At 32.5% G+C, this 17,597-nt stretch overlaps 1 protein-coding gene across 3 annotated transcripts in view; it reads right to left on the bottom strand.

Annotated features, from left to right (window-relative positions):
• Nucleotides 1-934: 934 nt before the first annotated feature.
• LOC102806853 (uncharacterized) overlaps nucleotides 935-17,597 on the bottom strand; it is a 24,846-nt gene continuing 8,183 nt past the window's right edge. For all 3 annotated transcript variants that reach the window (XM_085495953.1, XM_085495954.1, XM_085495952.1), the window contains 9 exons: nucleotides 17,334-17,486; nucleotides 15,093-15,251; nucleotides 14,037-14,225; nucleotides 11,543-11,676; nucleotides 10,232-10,394; nucleotides 6,786-6,910; nucleotides 5,022-5,160; nucleotides 4,167-4,298; nucleotides 935-1,700 (listed from right to left, as the gene is read on the bottom strand). In XM_085495953.1, the coding sequence (XP_085352079.1) occupies nucleotides 1,518-1,700; nucleotides 4,167-4,298; nucleotides 5,022-5,160; nucleotides 6,786-6,910; nucleotides 10,232-10,394; nucleotides 11,543-11,676; nucleotides 14,037-14,225; nucleotides 15,093-15,251; nucleotides 17,334-17,486 (1,377 nt within the window). In that variant the 3' untranslated portion in view covers nucleotides 935-1,517. The remainder of the gene's footprint in view (nucleotides 1,701-4,166; nucleotides 4,299-5,021; nucleotides 5,161-6,785; nucleotides 6,911-10,231; nucleotides 10,395-11,542; nucleotides 11,677-14,036; nucleotides 14,226-15,092; nucleotides 15,252-17,333; nucleotides 17,487-17,597) is intronic.

The following is a 17,597-nucleotide window of genomic DNA, read 5'->3' as shown; positions in this document are numbered from 1 at the left end:
AAATGTTACTGCAATTGCTATGCTATTACCTTGGGTAGAGCTCTATTAATCTATTTTGTGTCCATCTGTAATTCAATATTTTTAGTCAAAAGTGCTATTTGATTTCTTGATAGCTGCTGGATCATTTAATTTTATATTTATATATACCTTAGTATGTACATGTAGCATGGGTCTCCATTACTAGTAGATCATTTAATTTTATATTTATATATACCTTGGTATGTACATGTACCATGGGTCTCCATTACTAGTAGATCATTTAATTTTATATTTATATATACCTTGGTATGTACATGTACCATGGGTCTCCATTACTAGTAGATCATTTAATTTTATATTTATATATACCTTGGTATGTACATGTACCATGGGTCTCCATTACTAGTAGATCATTTAATTTTATATTTATATATACCTTGGTATGTACATGTACCATGGGTCTCCATTACTAGTAGATCATTTTGTGACATTGGGAGAAACTTAAAATAGAACGTAAACAAAGCTAGGGTTCATTTCTCCACTATCATATTTATATAACTGTGCATGTGTGGCGGTTTATAGTGAGAGCGCCATCTATAGTATGGTGTGCAAATAACTTTGTTTATGCTTAAGTCTGTGCGTCCCTGTGTCGGTCAGCATGTGTTAGTACGTCATGTTCGAATTGTTTTCGTCTGTGTGAGCAGGTCGATTCTCCTGTTAAATCAACTGAATTCCTTCCAAAGACTGAAGTAAAGTGGTTATGGATGTTGTTATGCACTTATTGCTGTGCTCTGCTGAAACAGTGGCGCTATTTCAGTCATCAGGTTGCTTGTTCTTACACTTAATAAACAAATAAATTAATTATGTGACATGTAGCAGAATGTCTTGTTGGCGTGAAGCTAGAATGTATTAGCTGCATTATTGGTAACTATAGTAACAGAAAATGAGGATAACATTTATTGCATTAGTCATAAATTTAATTTCATAAACAATAACTGAAAATTTGAGTAAAGAAAAATATGAAAGCATCACGGTTTTTAGTCGTGTTTGATATGGGACCCATGCAACATGTACAATGCATGTATTAAAATTAAAATGCACACTGCCCCAAATCAAAAACTATAAAATAAAACCTGATAATGTATGACTCATGAATTAGTATGAAAGTAAATTTGAAATTAAAATATTCTTCAACTAAATCTTTTCACTATATTTGCCTACTACTTTGCTTTTGACTAAAAGCAGATGACAAACAATTTGAATATTACCAGTACCCTTCAATGTGACAAGATCAAAACGTAAACATCATCTTCGAAAAACAGTATTTTAAATATATAACAGTATTTTAAATGAGATTTGATGTAACAACATTGTTCATAAGTCACAGCAGATATACCAACAAATTTGTCATTCTTCAACAAGTTCTTCGTATAAAATAGTGCACAATGTAAAATTTTGTACTCGATCACATGATGTGATGTCACTGTACATGATTATGAAACATTGCAAACCCTTATAGAATAGAACTTTAATTGTTTTTATGTGTAATATCGCATAATGTGTCTTCTTTGCCATAGTTCATACAGTACCATATGAAATGCATCGTAATCTTGACTTGGATTATTCCATGATAAATAAGTGTATATCTGAGATATCAACTCTTGTTTGCGAGAGAGTTCATCTTCTGATATGGACATTAAAATTGATTTTAACTCTGGGACCTGCAATAAAAGTAGACACTCATTTCAGTATGGGTGTTAAAGCGAGAGGGCCGTCACCTGCGCATGCGCGGGAATTGAGTACCAAGCGATGATAACAACACACGCTAAGAATGCAAAGGCTCATGGATAAATGCTTGTTTATGAACAATGATACACTATGGCCACCTCGCACATACGTAGGTGATGACTCCCGCACTTTCAAGTATTGCATTTGTCTCACTGCATTGTTATCTGGTAGACCCATATTTCACTATCCATTTTTTACATGCACAGTGACTTGGACACTCCAACTGTGAAGTAAATTCCCTCAATTTTATTGACTCCCGTGTGCGAAGCACAAAAGGGAGTCTTTGCAGTTACCCTGTCTGTATGTCCGTATGTCTGTATGTATGTATGTATGTCACTTTTTTTGTTCCACCGTTATCTCAAGAACCACTAATCAGATTTTGGTGAAACTTGGTACATAGATGCTCTGGGATAATGCGCAGAGTTGATTAGGTTTTGGTAAAAATCTATGAATATTAATTACCTAATTTGCATGATAATTAGCTGATTTTTAGCTGTTCCATGACTGTTCCACTGATATATGAAGAACCACTCATTGAATTTTGATGAAACTTGGCACATGGATGCTCTGAACTAATGCGCAGATTTGATTTGTTTTTGGTAAAAATCTATGAATATTAAATATCTAATTTGCATGATAATTAACTGATTTTAAGCTGTTCCATGACTGTTCCACTGATATTTGAAGAACCACTCATTGGATTTTGATGAAACTTGGCACATGGATGCTCTGATCTAATGCGCAGATTTCATTAGTTTTGGGTAAAAATCTGTTTATATTAATTACCTAATTTGCATAATGATTAATCAATTTTTGGCTTTTCCACTGATATCTCAAGTACTAATCATAACATTTCAATAAAACTTGGTACATAGATGTCATATGAGACTGCACAGATAGTTTTTAGTGTAATATCAGTACATATTAATTACCTAATTTGCATAATTAATTAATTTTCAGCTATTGATATTTCAAGTAGTAATGAACACATTTCAATGAAACATGGTACATAGTTACTTGAGGACTGTGCAGAGACCTAATTAGTTTTTGGAGAAATATTTGTGCATATTAATCACCTTATTAGCATAATTAGTTAATTTTCAGCCCTTCACCTGATATCTCAAGTACTAATCATCACATTTCAATGAGACTTGTGACATAGATCTTCTAGGACTATGTAGAGACTTGATTAATTTTAGGATAAATTATTGTGCATATTAACTACTAATTTGCTTAATTAGTTAATTTGTCCTAAGAACCACTCATTGATTTTTAATGAAACTTTTAAAGAGTGCTCATCACATTTCAATGAACCTACATGTGTAGGATTATACACCATATTAGTTTTGGTAAATATTTATGCTTCTTAATCACCTAATTAACATAATTAATTAATACTGATATCTCAAGTATTGATCATCACATTTGAATAAAACTTGGTACATAAATGCTCTAGGACAATAGACAGCCTGATTAATTTTGGGTTAAAATCTGTTCATATTAATTCTCTTAATTAGCACAATAATTAATAATTTTTTGGTTCTAATCACATTTCAATGAAACTTGGTACATAGATATTACATTACGCAGATCTTATTACTTTTACATTGCGCAGGCCTTATTAGTTTTACACTTAAATGTGTTCATATTAGTTACCTTATTTGCATAATTAGTTTTCTGCATTTCCATCAATATCTCAAGTTCAAGTAATTTTGAATTAATTTTTAATGTGTCTCCAATACTCTCAGCACACGGGAGTTCTTTCTAAGCTTTCTTTGATTCATTAGATGTTATTCATTGAGTGCAACATTTACAATTCATGTTGAAGTGAAATTCTCACTGCTGCTAAATTTTGTGATTTTCCTCAATCCCGAAACACAATATTTTCTTTTTTAAAAAGTACTACCTAATTATAGATTATGGTATATGCCAATGCCTTTTGAGTGTTTTACCTGGTGCAAATCATACTATTAGAGAAAATGTGACAAACTGACAAAAATTACCACTTTTTTGAACAATTTCCATTGGAATCCATGTAAAATCATTATTTCATGGGAAAATCCCCAAATAACTTGAGCCAATCAGAATTACATATCTTATAGCAACATACTATCTTTTCTATATGTCACCAAACAATATTTTTAAATATTAAAAAATCTTTTCCTGTTAAAAACTCAAACATCACCGTTTCATGATTTTGTAGTAATTTTTTTACGTGAATAGTACTTCTGTGACCACAAGTTTTTTTAATGTGAGTTTTTAGAGCAACAACATAAAATAAAACCATACTGTGAAAATCATGGAAACTCGTTCAAATACCTGTTAACTACCTTAATTGAGCTTAGCATGAAAAAGCTGGATAGATTCCAAGGTTACACATCAACATCAACATCTCATACCTTACTTTCTGGAATAATAACCGCAATATCCTGCCAGTCAATAACAGATTGTAGCGGTAAATGATAGTAGTCAGCAATGATCACAGGAACGCAACCAAACCAGACTGAATCCATTAAACGAGGACTCCATACCTGTTTATATACACAATACATTAATTTTAGTGTACTGTAAAACCATTGATTTTCACTGGCATTTAATTTAAATTATTTAATGTTTTGAGAAATTTTACTAGGTTTTAAGTTCGTGAGCAGAGACACAATGAGTTCTATTGTTATTTTACATGTTCACATAGTTTTAATTTAGTGAATTTCACTAAATTAAAAACTCATGATTAATTAATGTATTTACAGTATTTATTATTCACGTATTGGACAGCCAGTACTATTGACACAACAAACCCATTCCCTTCATTTATAAATATTTATAGATTTCAGTTGTAGTTAAACCATCCAGCAAATCGAAGAGTGCATTTCGTAATGACGTCATTTGAAAGTGTTCCAATGTTATTCCCTTGACCAATACAAACCTCTTGTTTCAGTTTGGAAGGGCAGTGGTCGTATCGCAGCACATGTTCGAATTTCATGTACATGTAAACAAACAATGAATTTTACATGTGTTGTTTACGTTGCTATGAGCGCCATGTCAAACAGGAGGCGGCGTGACAACCATCACCCTTTAAATATTAAAAAAAAATTGAAGGGTTTGTTGAGTTGATACAAAAGCACACACATGTTGATCAGTCTACCATACTCTGGGATACCTGACTACTGTTTCATTGGCTGCTCTCAGACCATTAACTTAAGAGTATGTCCTCGTAGGATAAGGCAGCATTTACTAAATTCCATTACACTTACCCTATGACCTCGTAGGATAAGGCAGAATTTACTAAATTCCAACAACTTTTTGTAATTCTCATCTGTCAGCATTCCATCTATAAGCTGAAAATCAGGATCTTTAGACCAGAGTTTCTGTACAGCAGGACGTACACGACCCCTAGAAATTAGAAATTAATTGGATTACTACATTTATCTAATAAAGGCGCATTTTGGTCAATATAATTTTGGTTGGGTTCTAATGGAATGCAGCAATGCAGCCAAGAGCTTTCAACTGTTTTACCAGCATTGTCATTGTCAGTGCGCCCTCTAGCAAGACACAAGTCAAAATAGAATCCCCAACATTAATTTGGGTCAGATTTTTGAGAAACAGTTCGCATTGGTACTTTTTTTAAAGTGATATTCATGAGTAAGAAAAAGGTGGACTATTTGTGAATAGAAACAATTTCATGTTATTCAGCTATTTTGAAAATCAATCATCAATGAGTGCATATCCATATGTATGACATAATGTGTGAAGTACATGAAAAGTTTGAGTGTGATGGGGGTCAAGGCATGGCTGAGATATAACCCTGGAATAGCATTCACCAAAACAAAATGGCTGTCAGTTGGTTATCCATCAATAACCCCTCTTTGTATCCATTGTATGTACCAAATTTGAACAAGTGACCCAGCGGTAAAAATAGTTCCACTGTCTTACAAGAACATTGTGGTAGCCGAGTAAACCTCAAATATCAAAGCAATCAGATTATAGTGTTCAAAAGAAATTCTAAAATATAATTTGTTACCCAACATGACAAAAATGTTGATCAAAAATAGAGAATTAAAGATATCGCCACAAAATAAACAAATCTGACATGGTACCTACACACCAAGAATCAAAGCAATTAAGCATGTAGTTTTCAAGATAAAGTTGAAAATATAATTTTTTTACCAGAAATTTTGGGAGAAATACCTAATTTTCATAAATGTTCAAAAATGGCTGCCCATTTGGCCATCTTGAATTTGATCATGAAACAAATGCATATGCATAATTATGATATAATATGTGATGTAAAGTTTAAATGTAATTAGCCCAGGTATGTCTGAGATACAGGGTCACACAGAGGACTCTGGTGAATTTATAAGTCCCAGTATTATATCTGACTACCGGTATATCTGAATGGCAACTAAATGACTGTATACAAGACTCAATGAACAAACTATAAAAACACTGATTGTTTAGACACTTTACTTTGTTTCATTTTGTATGATTATAGTAAGTTGTTTCTCACAATTAATATATTAATATACCGGTATTAATGTATGATTTTCTGCTGCCTCATTGGCGTGCCAGTGTATTTTTGTAAGTAGTTGCTTCATAACAAATCTCCGTATCTCAATCATATGTAGCATTGACTTAACCGTTTCAACAACAGACTTTCTCCCCTAAATTTTTCTGCACTTTTTTTTTTACATTCTTCAATATTTCTGGAAATGAACCCTGAAATTTGAGTTGATTTTCAGTTTTCACTCCAAAACTTTGGCTATTTTTGTTCCAATCTTTTTGAAGGAAAGTGCAGACTATAAGTGAGATTATTTTGTGAATTTGCGATGAATAGAGGGAACTGGTGGTGACATGTTTAAAGGATACACTGGTCATGGTCAAGTACATTACAAATTCTTCAAAAACAATGTCTTTTATATGTGTTAAATACATTACCTTTGACCTTAGAAACATGACACAGTGTGACTGTACCATTTTAATATTTTTAGTGCTGTGTTCTAGAGTTGAGTGGTACTTGCCTATCTAATGTGCCTGCGAATGATGCAAATATATTTCTTGACGATGGCTTGACGTTTTTACCGCCATGACCAACGGATGGCATGATGACTGGTGGTTTACCGGGATGAGGTGGTACAGAGATATCCTGATACAACGTTGTTATTGGTTAGTTTGTGACATGTGACAATTTAAAGCAATTATTCATGCAGAGTATAGACATGCATTAAAAATGTGATTAGTCGATATTTGACAAATGACAGAACAGTTTTGATTTGAATGCAATAGAGTAGAAATGTGGAGCATTTCCAGATGGAGACCGTGAACATACAGATATGTCTGTTATGGGTAGGGTACCATACTTGCTTTATTAAAAACACATCTCATTCACTGTATGCTAAATAAGGCCAAAAAAAAAAAACTTATGTTGCCCTCAAGTCGGAAAATTGAAAAATTGGGTTGGTCGGTCAGATTTTTTTTTTTAAACTCGTGAAAACTAAGGGCATCGTAAATAGCCGAGGTATATGGACTTCATAGTATTCAGAACATGTCAGAGAAATACAGATCAACTTGAGTTTAAAAGTCGCCACTTACCCCCCCCCCCCCCCCCCCCCGAACCCTGGGGATCAAACAACGGTCCGGGATCGTTAATTTTTAGAGGAAACACTTTTTTACAGCTTAAAATGGTGAGTTTTTAATATTTTGGCCTAATAAAAAAAAAAACGCGACCTGATATTTCATATTTTTGGGTCGGTCGCTAACGGCAACAAAACAATTTTTTTTTGACCTAATTTAAATAAGCTCAAGTGCTTCTAATAGAGCAAATAATATTTTATTAAGACTATAGACAAAACTATGTCATTTCATAATCACATGCACTACTAATAGTCTAGAGTAAATATGGTAATAAACATGTGTCAGTGTATCTCATGTAGTTACAGCATGCTTTCACTTTGTGATATTGCTTAGATGCCTCATTAACCTTTTCACCACCAATTCCCTCTTTTCATCACAAATTCACAAAATAGTCCTGTTTATAGTCTCCACTTTTCTTTCTGAAGATTTGAATAAAAACGCCAAATGTTTTTTGAGTAAAAACTGAAAATTGATTCGAATTGTGTCTGTTGGCTCTAAAATTAGGGTTCATTTCCAGGAATATTGACGAATAAAAGAAAAAAGTGCTGAAAAATTTGGGCAAGGAAGTCTGGTGGTGAAAGGGTTAAGATATACAAATTTCATGCAAGGTTTATGATGATGATGATTACATAGCGGTAGTCAGGTTTTGAAACAAAGTGCATAATGAAGAAGTACCACAAATTTCAAATTTTCAATTCTTACAAAGATATCGCTAAAAATGTTCGAGTCACAGCTAGGGTATTGACTAATGTAAACCTCATACATGTAGTCTATACGGCACTCTGGCAGTATATTGCTGAAAACTTGCGTTGTGAATGAAGAGCAGGACAAACTGAATGTGTTGTCATGGAGACTTGTGCAGGGTATTCATGCTCATTCTAAACCAGTTGTTGAGACAGTGTGTGACCATGCTTTACAATTTGATGATTTCTTGTATTATTTTATTATTTATCTATTTATTATTACTGGGCTCCGCTAAGAATAAAACAGTGCTAGCCACGGTTCATAAGGCTTCTTAAGGTGTTCTCAGCTAGTTATCAGATTGCTTACTGTTTTAATAAATCGATCGGGAAAATATAACGTTATGAAAAATCACAAAATTATTACTGTGAACGAAAAAGCAACCCAACCAGCAGGATATTGCAATATATCTCACTGTTTCATTGGCAAAATAGCAATATTGATAGTCCAAATGTAACAGTAAGCTAATATCAATATTGATACTTTGTTAGCAAAGCAATGAGCTATATTGCCTATTCCACAGAAAGCAAACTGAAACATGTCAATGTACAACACATTTTAATAAGTGTTTGATTTACTTTCCAAGGGCAATCACACATTTTTTTAAAATTTATGATTTGAAATGAATCAAATATACCGGTAAATATAATTCACCAAAGTTTTTGGCAACCCAGACTTGTTTGGTTTAATTTGAGTTACTGTAACTATACTTCACATTCAGTTTAATACATAGATAATTAATAAATAATAAAAAAATTAGAAATATGTTTAAATTGGCACAAGAAATAAACCACTATTGAAAGAGAGGTCACAGATTAAAATGACCTCTTTTGTTGAGACCATCTATTGATAAGTGCCAAACAGCAAGCACGTTTTTTAATTGGCTGCCTCAATACATTCACTAGTCACAATGAAGGTAGATAACATCTGGTATCTGGTCACCACACTGGGCTACACACTTGTCATGACCAGCTTGAAATTACAGATGTGATTCGAAATAGTAACCACGACAACAAAGCACCTACACAACCCAGCATGGTGACAATTCAGCAACCTGGCAACCCCAAAAATAGATGTCAAATTAAACCAAACTTATTCCACACTAAGAATGTGTAACCCATCCCATTCAAAAGAATACAGACAACATAATTGGATGGTAACCTGGTAGTACAATGATATATGGGAAACAAGACATGGGGCAGCAGGCATACAATTATACCATATTTGCAAATGGCCACCGGAATCACATAGAGAGCGAGAGAGACATGCACCTTGTTTTTTCCCCCTCTTAAATATTGTTCCATTCTGTACACAATGGCGGTAGACAATGTAACACTATTTAGGAGGAGAAAAGGCAAAAAAAAGTTTTGTGACTTTTGTGCCATTCATGAACAAGATCTATCCATTAATACTGAGTACAGTAACATCTGTATTTGAAGCCGCATCCCTAATAGAAGATACACTCATTCTTTCTTGAACGACTGAGAAACAAAAATTGATCATTTCTCATATGTATAGATGCTCTAATAAAAACTGCATCTCCTCTGTTACATTGTACCATTTTAATAGAAGTTGCGGCTTCTAATAGAGGTTTTACAGTAACACGAAACTCAATAAACTGTTAATAATACATGGGAAAGTGAATTCATATGATGTATCACAGGTGTGATTGGAAATAAAATTGAAAATTTCAAGGTCATCAGCTCAAATTAAACCTGAGTTTCCATTAATCAGTATCAATTAATTCTCATAATATTACTGACCCCTTGAAAAATAAAAATTTATTGATAAGGTTCCTAAAACCCGTTCATGCATTTCAGTCAACATTGAGCAATGTGACAACACCACTGTAAAATACTTTATTTTAGCTGGAATTAGTTTTCGCTGAAAAGAATCTTTGGGTGTTTTGTATGGAATTTATGGAATGAAATTGACGAGTTGAATATAAAATATAGGAAAAAAGTTATATTCGCTGGATTTTATTTTCACTGAATCATCACTTCAGCGAAAATTAATTCCAAGCGAAAATAAATTATTTTACAGTATTAAAGCTATAAATATACCGGTAATGCTGTATAAAGAAATGAGATACCTTGTGTGGCATGAAATAACGATCTTCGTAATCTGCCGTGTTTAATAGAGCTATGGAATTTTTCAGCAGATTTGGAATTGATTGTTTGGTGACTTCTCCGCCCATGTCATGACTGCATATATAGAAGTGATCTGTTCCTGCACTCCGATCCCAGTAAGGAAATCTGTACCGATCAAACAGATATAAACAATGGTGTATATGAAATTACAGTTATGAATTACACAAATATCTGTATATACTTTTTGAATACTTTTATTTGTACTGCAATCTAAATGCATGGGGAATGAATTTTCTGCTTTTCTTGCATTGTGATGATTCAAAAATGATCGAAGCACACATTTTGTGGTTGGGTTCGGTTGGCCACATTCCAACATGTAATGAGGAGGATTTCAGCTGAACTTGAACTCTCACGAATCAATTGATAACATGAACTGCATTTATTTGCGAACGAAACTCTTCAACAAACTGATAAATACATAAACTTGTAGAACTGACCCCTAGTTGAGCACGAACTAAAAACTGGTACACAACTACCGTTTTACTTTTAAAAGTGAAATAGAACATTACGGCGTTTTCCACGCAGACGGAGATTAACCAATCAGTGACTGCGTTCTGAATCAATAATGGAATTTCAGTCAACACCTACCGATATGGCTTATTATGGTTTCAATGATACATTTCTTATACAGGGATTAGAAATATCACATATGGTATTTGAGAGGATGTCCGTCTCTGTTTCAATGTTCATCTCTTGTTCATCAAGTGTGGTAATTTTACAATCTTAATATGCATGATACAGTTTTTCTGTTTAAAACAGATTTATATAAAGTGTACGGTTTACAATGTACTGTCTATATTGTGTTGAACACCTTTAATATACAGTAAAAGGTTTAATTTTTGCTTCGAGGAATTTTGGCTGCTATAAAATTCTGCGATTTGTTACTGACTTGCTAATTTGTCTGTGAACAAATGTAAGCGTTTCGATTTGAATTACAGATTCTGATTGGTTAGATTCTGATGCAAGTAGTGTATATTATAACTAGTATATTTGTCATATATACACACTCCAAAATAAGAACTACCAGGGTACTATACCAATAATGATTTCCATGAAATGGAACACTTTTTACACTTATACATTAATAAAAAAACCCATTACATGTCAACACCCTGGGTATGTAACCATGGAAACCCTCAACTTGTTAAATGTCTAAAAATAATGACTCGGAAGTATGGTAAATGCTTCATAAGTCAATGATAAATAAAAAGAAAATATCGGAAACACTACATATTTATTTTTACTGTACTTACGTTGATTTAATATATTGTAGGATATCTTTCATCGTTTCCTCTGCAACTTTTCCTCCTTGGTCACGGTCGGACACCGAATATCTGTACGCAGTGCACCGTGAAGGGATGAAGAAAAACGTTGCCTCACTGGCTTCCTGTAATTAAATCAAGTAAATACAATGCGAATATGCCAATACCATTATCAAACAACATGTACTGGATTAGGAATTATTGTAATTTGGTGATTAAGGTAGAGGCCTACTCATAATTTTTGACAAAATTGGTCATAAATCACATGACAATGATTATTAGTTATCATGTACAATAATGAAGATAATGTCCCATAATACAATGAAATATCCGTATTTTGTGTGTTACAGTTAAGCTTCTTGAGAAATATCCTAAATGTCCTAATATTTCTCGAAAATCGCTATTTTTAGAACAATTTTTAAAACCCAGATTTTTTGAAATTCAGAACAACAAAAAGTACTCTGTCATTAATAATATATGATTTTTTCATATATAGATTTTGAGATATTGCATAACATCTTTGTCATAGGAACCTGTGGTAAAGTGTTAAAATAGTCCCAAAATGGCGACTTTCCACTAAAAAACAACCATTACTCAATTACTCGAAAATAAGGCTGGTGACCCCAAACATTTTTTACATCAATATCCTCATATTGCCTTGGAGTACAATTATTGCAAAATGAATAAATTCTGGGTATTTTAATTTATGAGTAGGCTTCTACCTTAAAAAACATTTTGTGGAGACAACTTTCCATAAAGTCACTGTGACTGAAATTCTTAAGGTATAATTTTCACTGTTTAAAACATTTTTCAATTTTTACTGATTTCCAAAATTTACGAAAATGACAATATTATGAAATCAAAACAGTTTAATAAAGTATTATCCAAGTATTCTCCACCTCTCAAACATACTTTGATTTTGTAGACTGTTGGAATTTATTAATGAGTATATTGGAAACAGTTATGATTATGATATTTTAAATTAAGGTAGAGATGCAGGTTCGTGGGCACTTGGGAGTGAAATTTTTTTTTTTTTTGCTTTTTATTATCCCAAAAGTCTTGGCTATAAGACTGTTGAAGTTTTGTAGAATTGTGAATAGTGGAACATACCCAAAAAACGATTTTAAAATATAGATAACTGGTGCAAAATTATCTCTTTTGAATGCTTAGCAAGATTTACCAAGGCTGTACATAAATAATTAAAAAAAACATGATGGAAAAAAAGAAATGACGGGATCTCCATATTATGCACTGTATTTAACTTTTTACAAAACGATAATATATTTAAATTTGAAACTGTAACAGCCATTTTAATTATGAGCATTAGCAAACTTCTTACTGAGTGAATTGTTATGCAAATTAGCAATTATCTTGGCTTTTTTTTTTAGTGCACATTCCAAAATTTAAAAAAAAAATAGCTCGTAGACGCTTTGACCTTTTGTTTTGAAATTTTCACAAATGATTGACAATGTATTTATCTTCAAAACGCCGTTGGGGCATTGTTTTTAGTTGAATAGTGTTACAGCAATTGTACAGACAACTAGCCTGGGTGTTAATTTATGCATAAACTTGAAGTAGTGAAATTTGAGCTGCTGCCCTACAAAATTGACAACTGGTAGACAGTTTTCAAGACGGCGCTTTCTTCATAGTAAACAGATGTACACATAAACCAATTTTGACAGGAAACAGAAGCATGGTTTAGAAGCTAATTTTTTTTAAATCACTTTTGACCAAAAAAGCACATTTTTGTGCATATTTCAAACTACAGTGTCCATAAAAATAAAATACTAACAAAACTTTACAATTCATACAATAAACTTTTCGAAAATACATAGTTTTGTGCACAAGGGAGGTCATCTTGGTTTCCTAATTAACTAATTAAAATACCTGTCAGGTAAACTGCATCTCTACCTTAAATTAAACCAGTCTAAACTGAACACAAAGGGGACTGACAGAATTGTTTAAGTGTAAGGTAAGATGCTACACAATAGTAACAATAATGTAATCTTCTTTATTTTTACATATGTAACATTTCAAGTACAGAGATAATTGATGGACCGAAAATAGAAATGTTTTGTCTATTTCACAGCATTTTACCATTGTTTTCCTAGGCAAGGATAAATTTAAAAACTTTGGGCGGTGACTTTGGGTGAAAAAATGACATGAATTGTCTGAAGGGTACATGTCTAAAAGTGTTTTTAGAATGTTGAAATATAGAAATCATCGCTATTGTACAAATATTCTTTGAAAGTTTTACTCAAAAAACAGATTGACAGCGAAATAAAACAGTTAACACTCTGTTAAATACCGGTAATTATTGACATATTTTCACACAAAATATTGTCACTACTATATGCGCTAACATATGCTTACATGTCAACAACATACAAGTGGCAACATACATGTTTGATCATTTTATAGCGTTCTGATAAAAAACAGACATTATTATTATTATGTTTTCATTTCACAAACAGATAAAGCATACCTGAGTTCTGAATTTACTATTACGAAGCAGATTAATAAATAACGACTCCACACCATATTTATAATCCTTCGGTGACTTCATATTTGTACCTATGTCTATATCATATATATAGATTTTTAAATTGGATTTCATTTCTTCATATTCCAGTTTCATTATATTGTTTGTATTTGTGAGCGAGTCCTTTATAACCTGTGAAAATATAACAGAAAAGAACTGATTGGAAAAGTGTATTGGACTTTTATTTTCATTTATTTTGTTGACAGCTTATGTGCTGAATTAAAACCCGGTAAATACTGTAGAATAATTTATTTTTGCTTGGGATTAATTTTTGCTATTTTCGCTGAAGGAATGATTCGGTGAAAATAAAATCCAGCGAATATACCTTTTTTTCTATATTTTACATTCAACTCGTCAAAAATAAGTGAAAATAAATTCCATGCAAAACATTCAAAAAGGCTATTCAGCGAAAATTTATTCCAGCTAAAATAAAGTATTTTACAGTATTTCCTCTTCTTACAGGTGTATTGGGCTTAACTCTCTGAGCACCAAAGTCAACTTCAGGAACCATCCACAAAATAGTTTCATTTCTAGTCTGCTTTTTTTTCACATAAATTGTTGTGAAAATTTTAAATTTATTGTTTAAAAACTAGATGCAATGTCACATTTGTCTGTTTGGTCCATAATTTAGATTAAAATCAATGAAAATTACAGAAAATGTAAAAATAATTACCCAAATTTAAGCAGAAAAAATGTTGATGCTCAAAAAGCTAATTATTCACTGGGTTTTATTTTCGCTTATTCTGCTGACAGCTGGATGCACTAAATTAAAATCAAGTGAATATTCATACTGGACAATATAGTTGTTTCCATCACACACCAGTTAATTTAAAAATATTAACAACAAATCTGCTAAAATTAAACAAAATGAACATTTCCTCTTCTGCAGTAGACTGGTAATAAAGCAGCGCCCTCTAGAGGTGAAGTGCTTTCTTGATATAAATGATGTGCTGACAGTATTTATTTTATTGCCGGGTGAACTAGCGGTAAGGTGCGTACCGTAACGTTTTCCTTAATAAAGAGATCAGTTGCCCCTTGAACTAAGGGTGATACACTTTTCTTCAGCCATCCATTGCTATTGAACCCTTTACATGAATCAAGAACGCTGCAAACTTTCTTCAAAACACTGACATCTTTTGTTCTCATACTGAACAAGTCCTGTTAAAATAAAACATAAAATACAAGCCATGCATGGCACAGTCCCCGTTAGTTATCAAATTTAAGATATATAGTTATGTTTATAGTAATATAGCTGGAATATAACCATGTCAGGAATATGATTTTTTTAACATTAAAATGATTGACATTTGTATCTGATCGTCAAACAAGTACTTGTTCATATTGAGAAATATTGCTCTGGAACAGCATTCAAAATCAGCCATTTTGAATACATGTATATATATATATATAACATGATGTATAACGAATATATAAAATTTGAATATAATCAGTCAAAGCATTTAGGAGATATACATGTAGCTCTAGAAGCCCAATCATTAAAACAAAATGGCCACCAGTCAGCCATTTTGAATCCAATCTGAAAAATAAAATGACATGCATCAGGAACCTGTAATGTCTAATGTGTGTTTATAATCCATCCATAAATGCAAGAAATGCTTTATATTCGAGGATTTTTTTAGCACAAAAATAGCACACTTTGAAAAGAATTGTCAAACCAATATATCCGTGATGTATAATGAATATTAAAAATTTGAACTTAATCAGTCAAAACAAGTCAGACATATGGGTCTGGAAACTCATTCATTAAAACAAAATGGCCGCCAGACAGCCATTTTGAATCTGATCTGAAAAACCCGTAATGTGTAATGTATGTACCAAGTTTGAATGAAATCCATCCATAAATGCCAGAAATGCTATTAATATTTGATTATTTTTTAGTACAAAAATGACAACCATTCGGCCATTTTGAATAGGATTGTCAAACCAATATATCTGTCTATCTATGACATGATGTATAAAGAATATTTAAAATTTGAACATATTCAGTAAAAACAAGTCGGAGATATGGCACGAGAACCACATTGATTAATACAAAATGGCCGCCAGTTGGCCATTTTGAATGTTATCTGAAAAACAAAATTATTTGCATCAAGGTCCAATAATGTCTAATGCATATACCAAGTTTGAACAAAATCCATCTGTAAACAGCCGAGAAATGGTTGATTTTTATGATTTTTTAGCACAAAAATGGCCGCTATTCGGCCATCTTGAATCAGATCATTAACAAATTGACATGCATATGTATGATATCATGTATGATGTATGTGTGAAGTTTGATTGTAATTGGTCCAGGCATTTCTAAGATACGCACGCCCGCACGCACGCACAGACGCACGGAGGTCAAAACATAAGTCCCCGTTTTCGTACTGCGTCCGAACGGGGACTAAAAATGTGAATCACCTTTTCCCGTGGTCATTGGAGATTGGAGATCTAGTGATCATTTTAGAGTAGCCCAAATTATTAATCTTATTTTAACCAATTGACAATTTTTAAAAATACCATTTTGCTTATAAAAACATTAGATTTGTTTTGTTTTATTTGACACAAAGTAAAGATCTTTGAAAAACTTCTACATGAATAAAGAATAAATGCAATCATTGTTGTGTTATAAAAAAATATCTAAAACAGTCAGTGAAAGAACAATGGCATTAAAAGTTAGGTTCATCAGGCAGCTGATGTTCATCACAAATGTTTAGCAAATTTAATCAAAATCTGTTCTGAATTTTCGAGATTTTGCTTATACAGACTGACATGAGACAATATGCAAATTAGCTACTTATTATGCATAGTCATGGCTCCGAAACTAATCATATCTGCATATTACCCTGAGGTATCCATGTACCAAATTTGATCAAAACCTTAAATATAATTAATATGCAAATTAGCTACTTAATATGCACACATGAATCAAAATGGGGGAATGTGCCTGCCCTTGGTTGCACAATATTTTGTTCACACATGTACAGATCAACTTTCTTGATGTTTCACATGACTGTATTGTTTCTGAAAGAAACTTTGGACCAGAAACAGATCTTTTTTTTTGCCCTCACAAATACATAGTCTTGACAGTAGATTTATTGAAGAATTGATATTGAAATTTTTAAATTTGAATATTTTTGACAATTCCAAATATCAGCAATTATGTTTTTAAAATGACTGCACCAATTAGACAAGAGTACACTCTTTACACAACTCTGCTTTCTATGTAACATGTCTCACCTTGCCCATTACATCTTTATAAATCATCTGTGTATAGACAGTTTCAACTTCTTTTTTAGTTTGGCATTCTATTTTTCTAGTTGTATTTATCGCGAGTTTGTCGTTTGTATTTTCTTGCACATTCATTCTATATGAGGTATCAACCAACTGCCTCTGAAATGAATGAGAAGAAGTTAAATGTATTCTAGTTGTTTCTACATGACTTAAGTACTATGACAGAAGACCACCATAACAATCCTGCCAAGTTGTAATGTTGCATTCCTA

The sequence above is a fragment of the Saccoglossus kowalevskii genome, chromosome 22 (genome assembly GCF_978046115.1).
Source record: "Saccoglossus kowalevskii chromosome 22, keSacKowa6.1, whole genome shotgun sequence".
Taxonomy (NCBI): Eukaryota; Metazoa; Hemichordata; class Enteropneusta; family Harrimaniidae; genus Saccoglossus; species Saccoglossus kowalevskii.
Note: the sequence above shows the minus strand (reverse complement) of the source record. Positions and strands in the feature narration are given on the sequence as shown.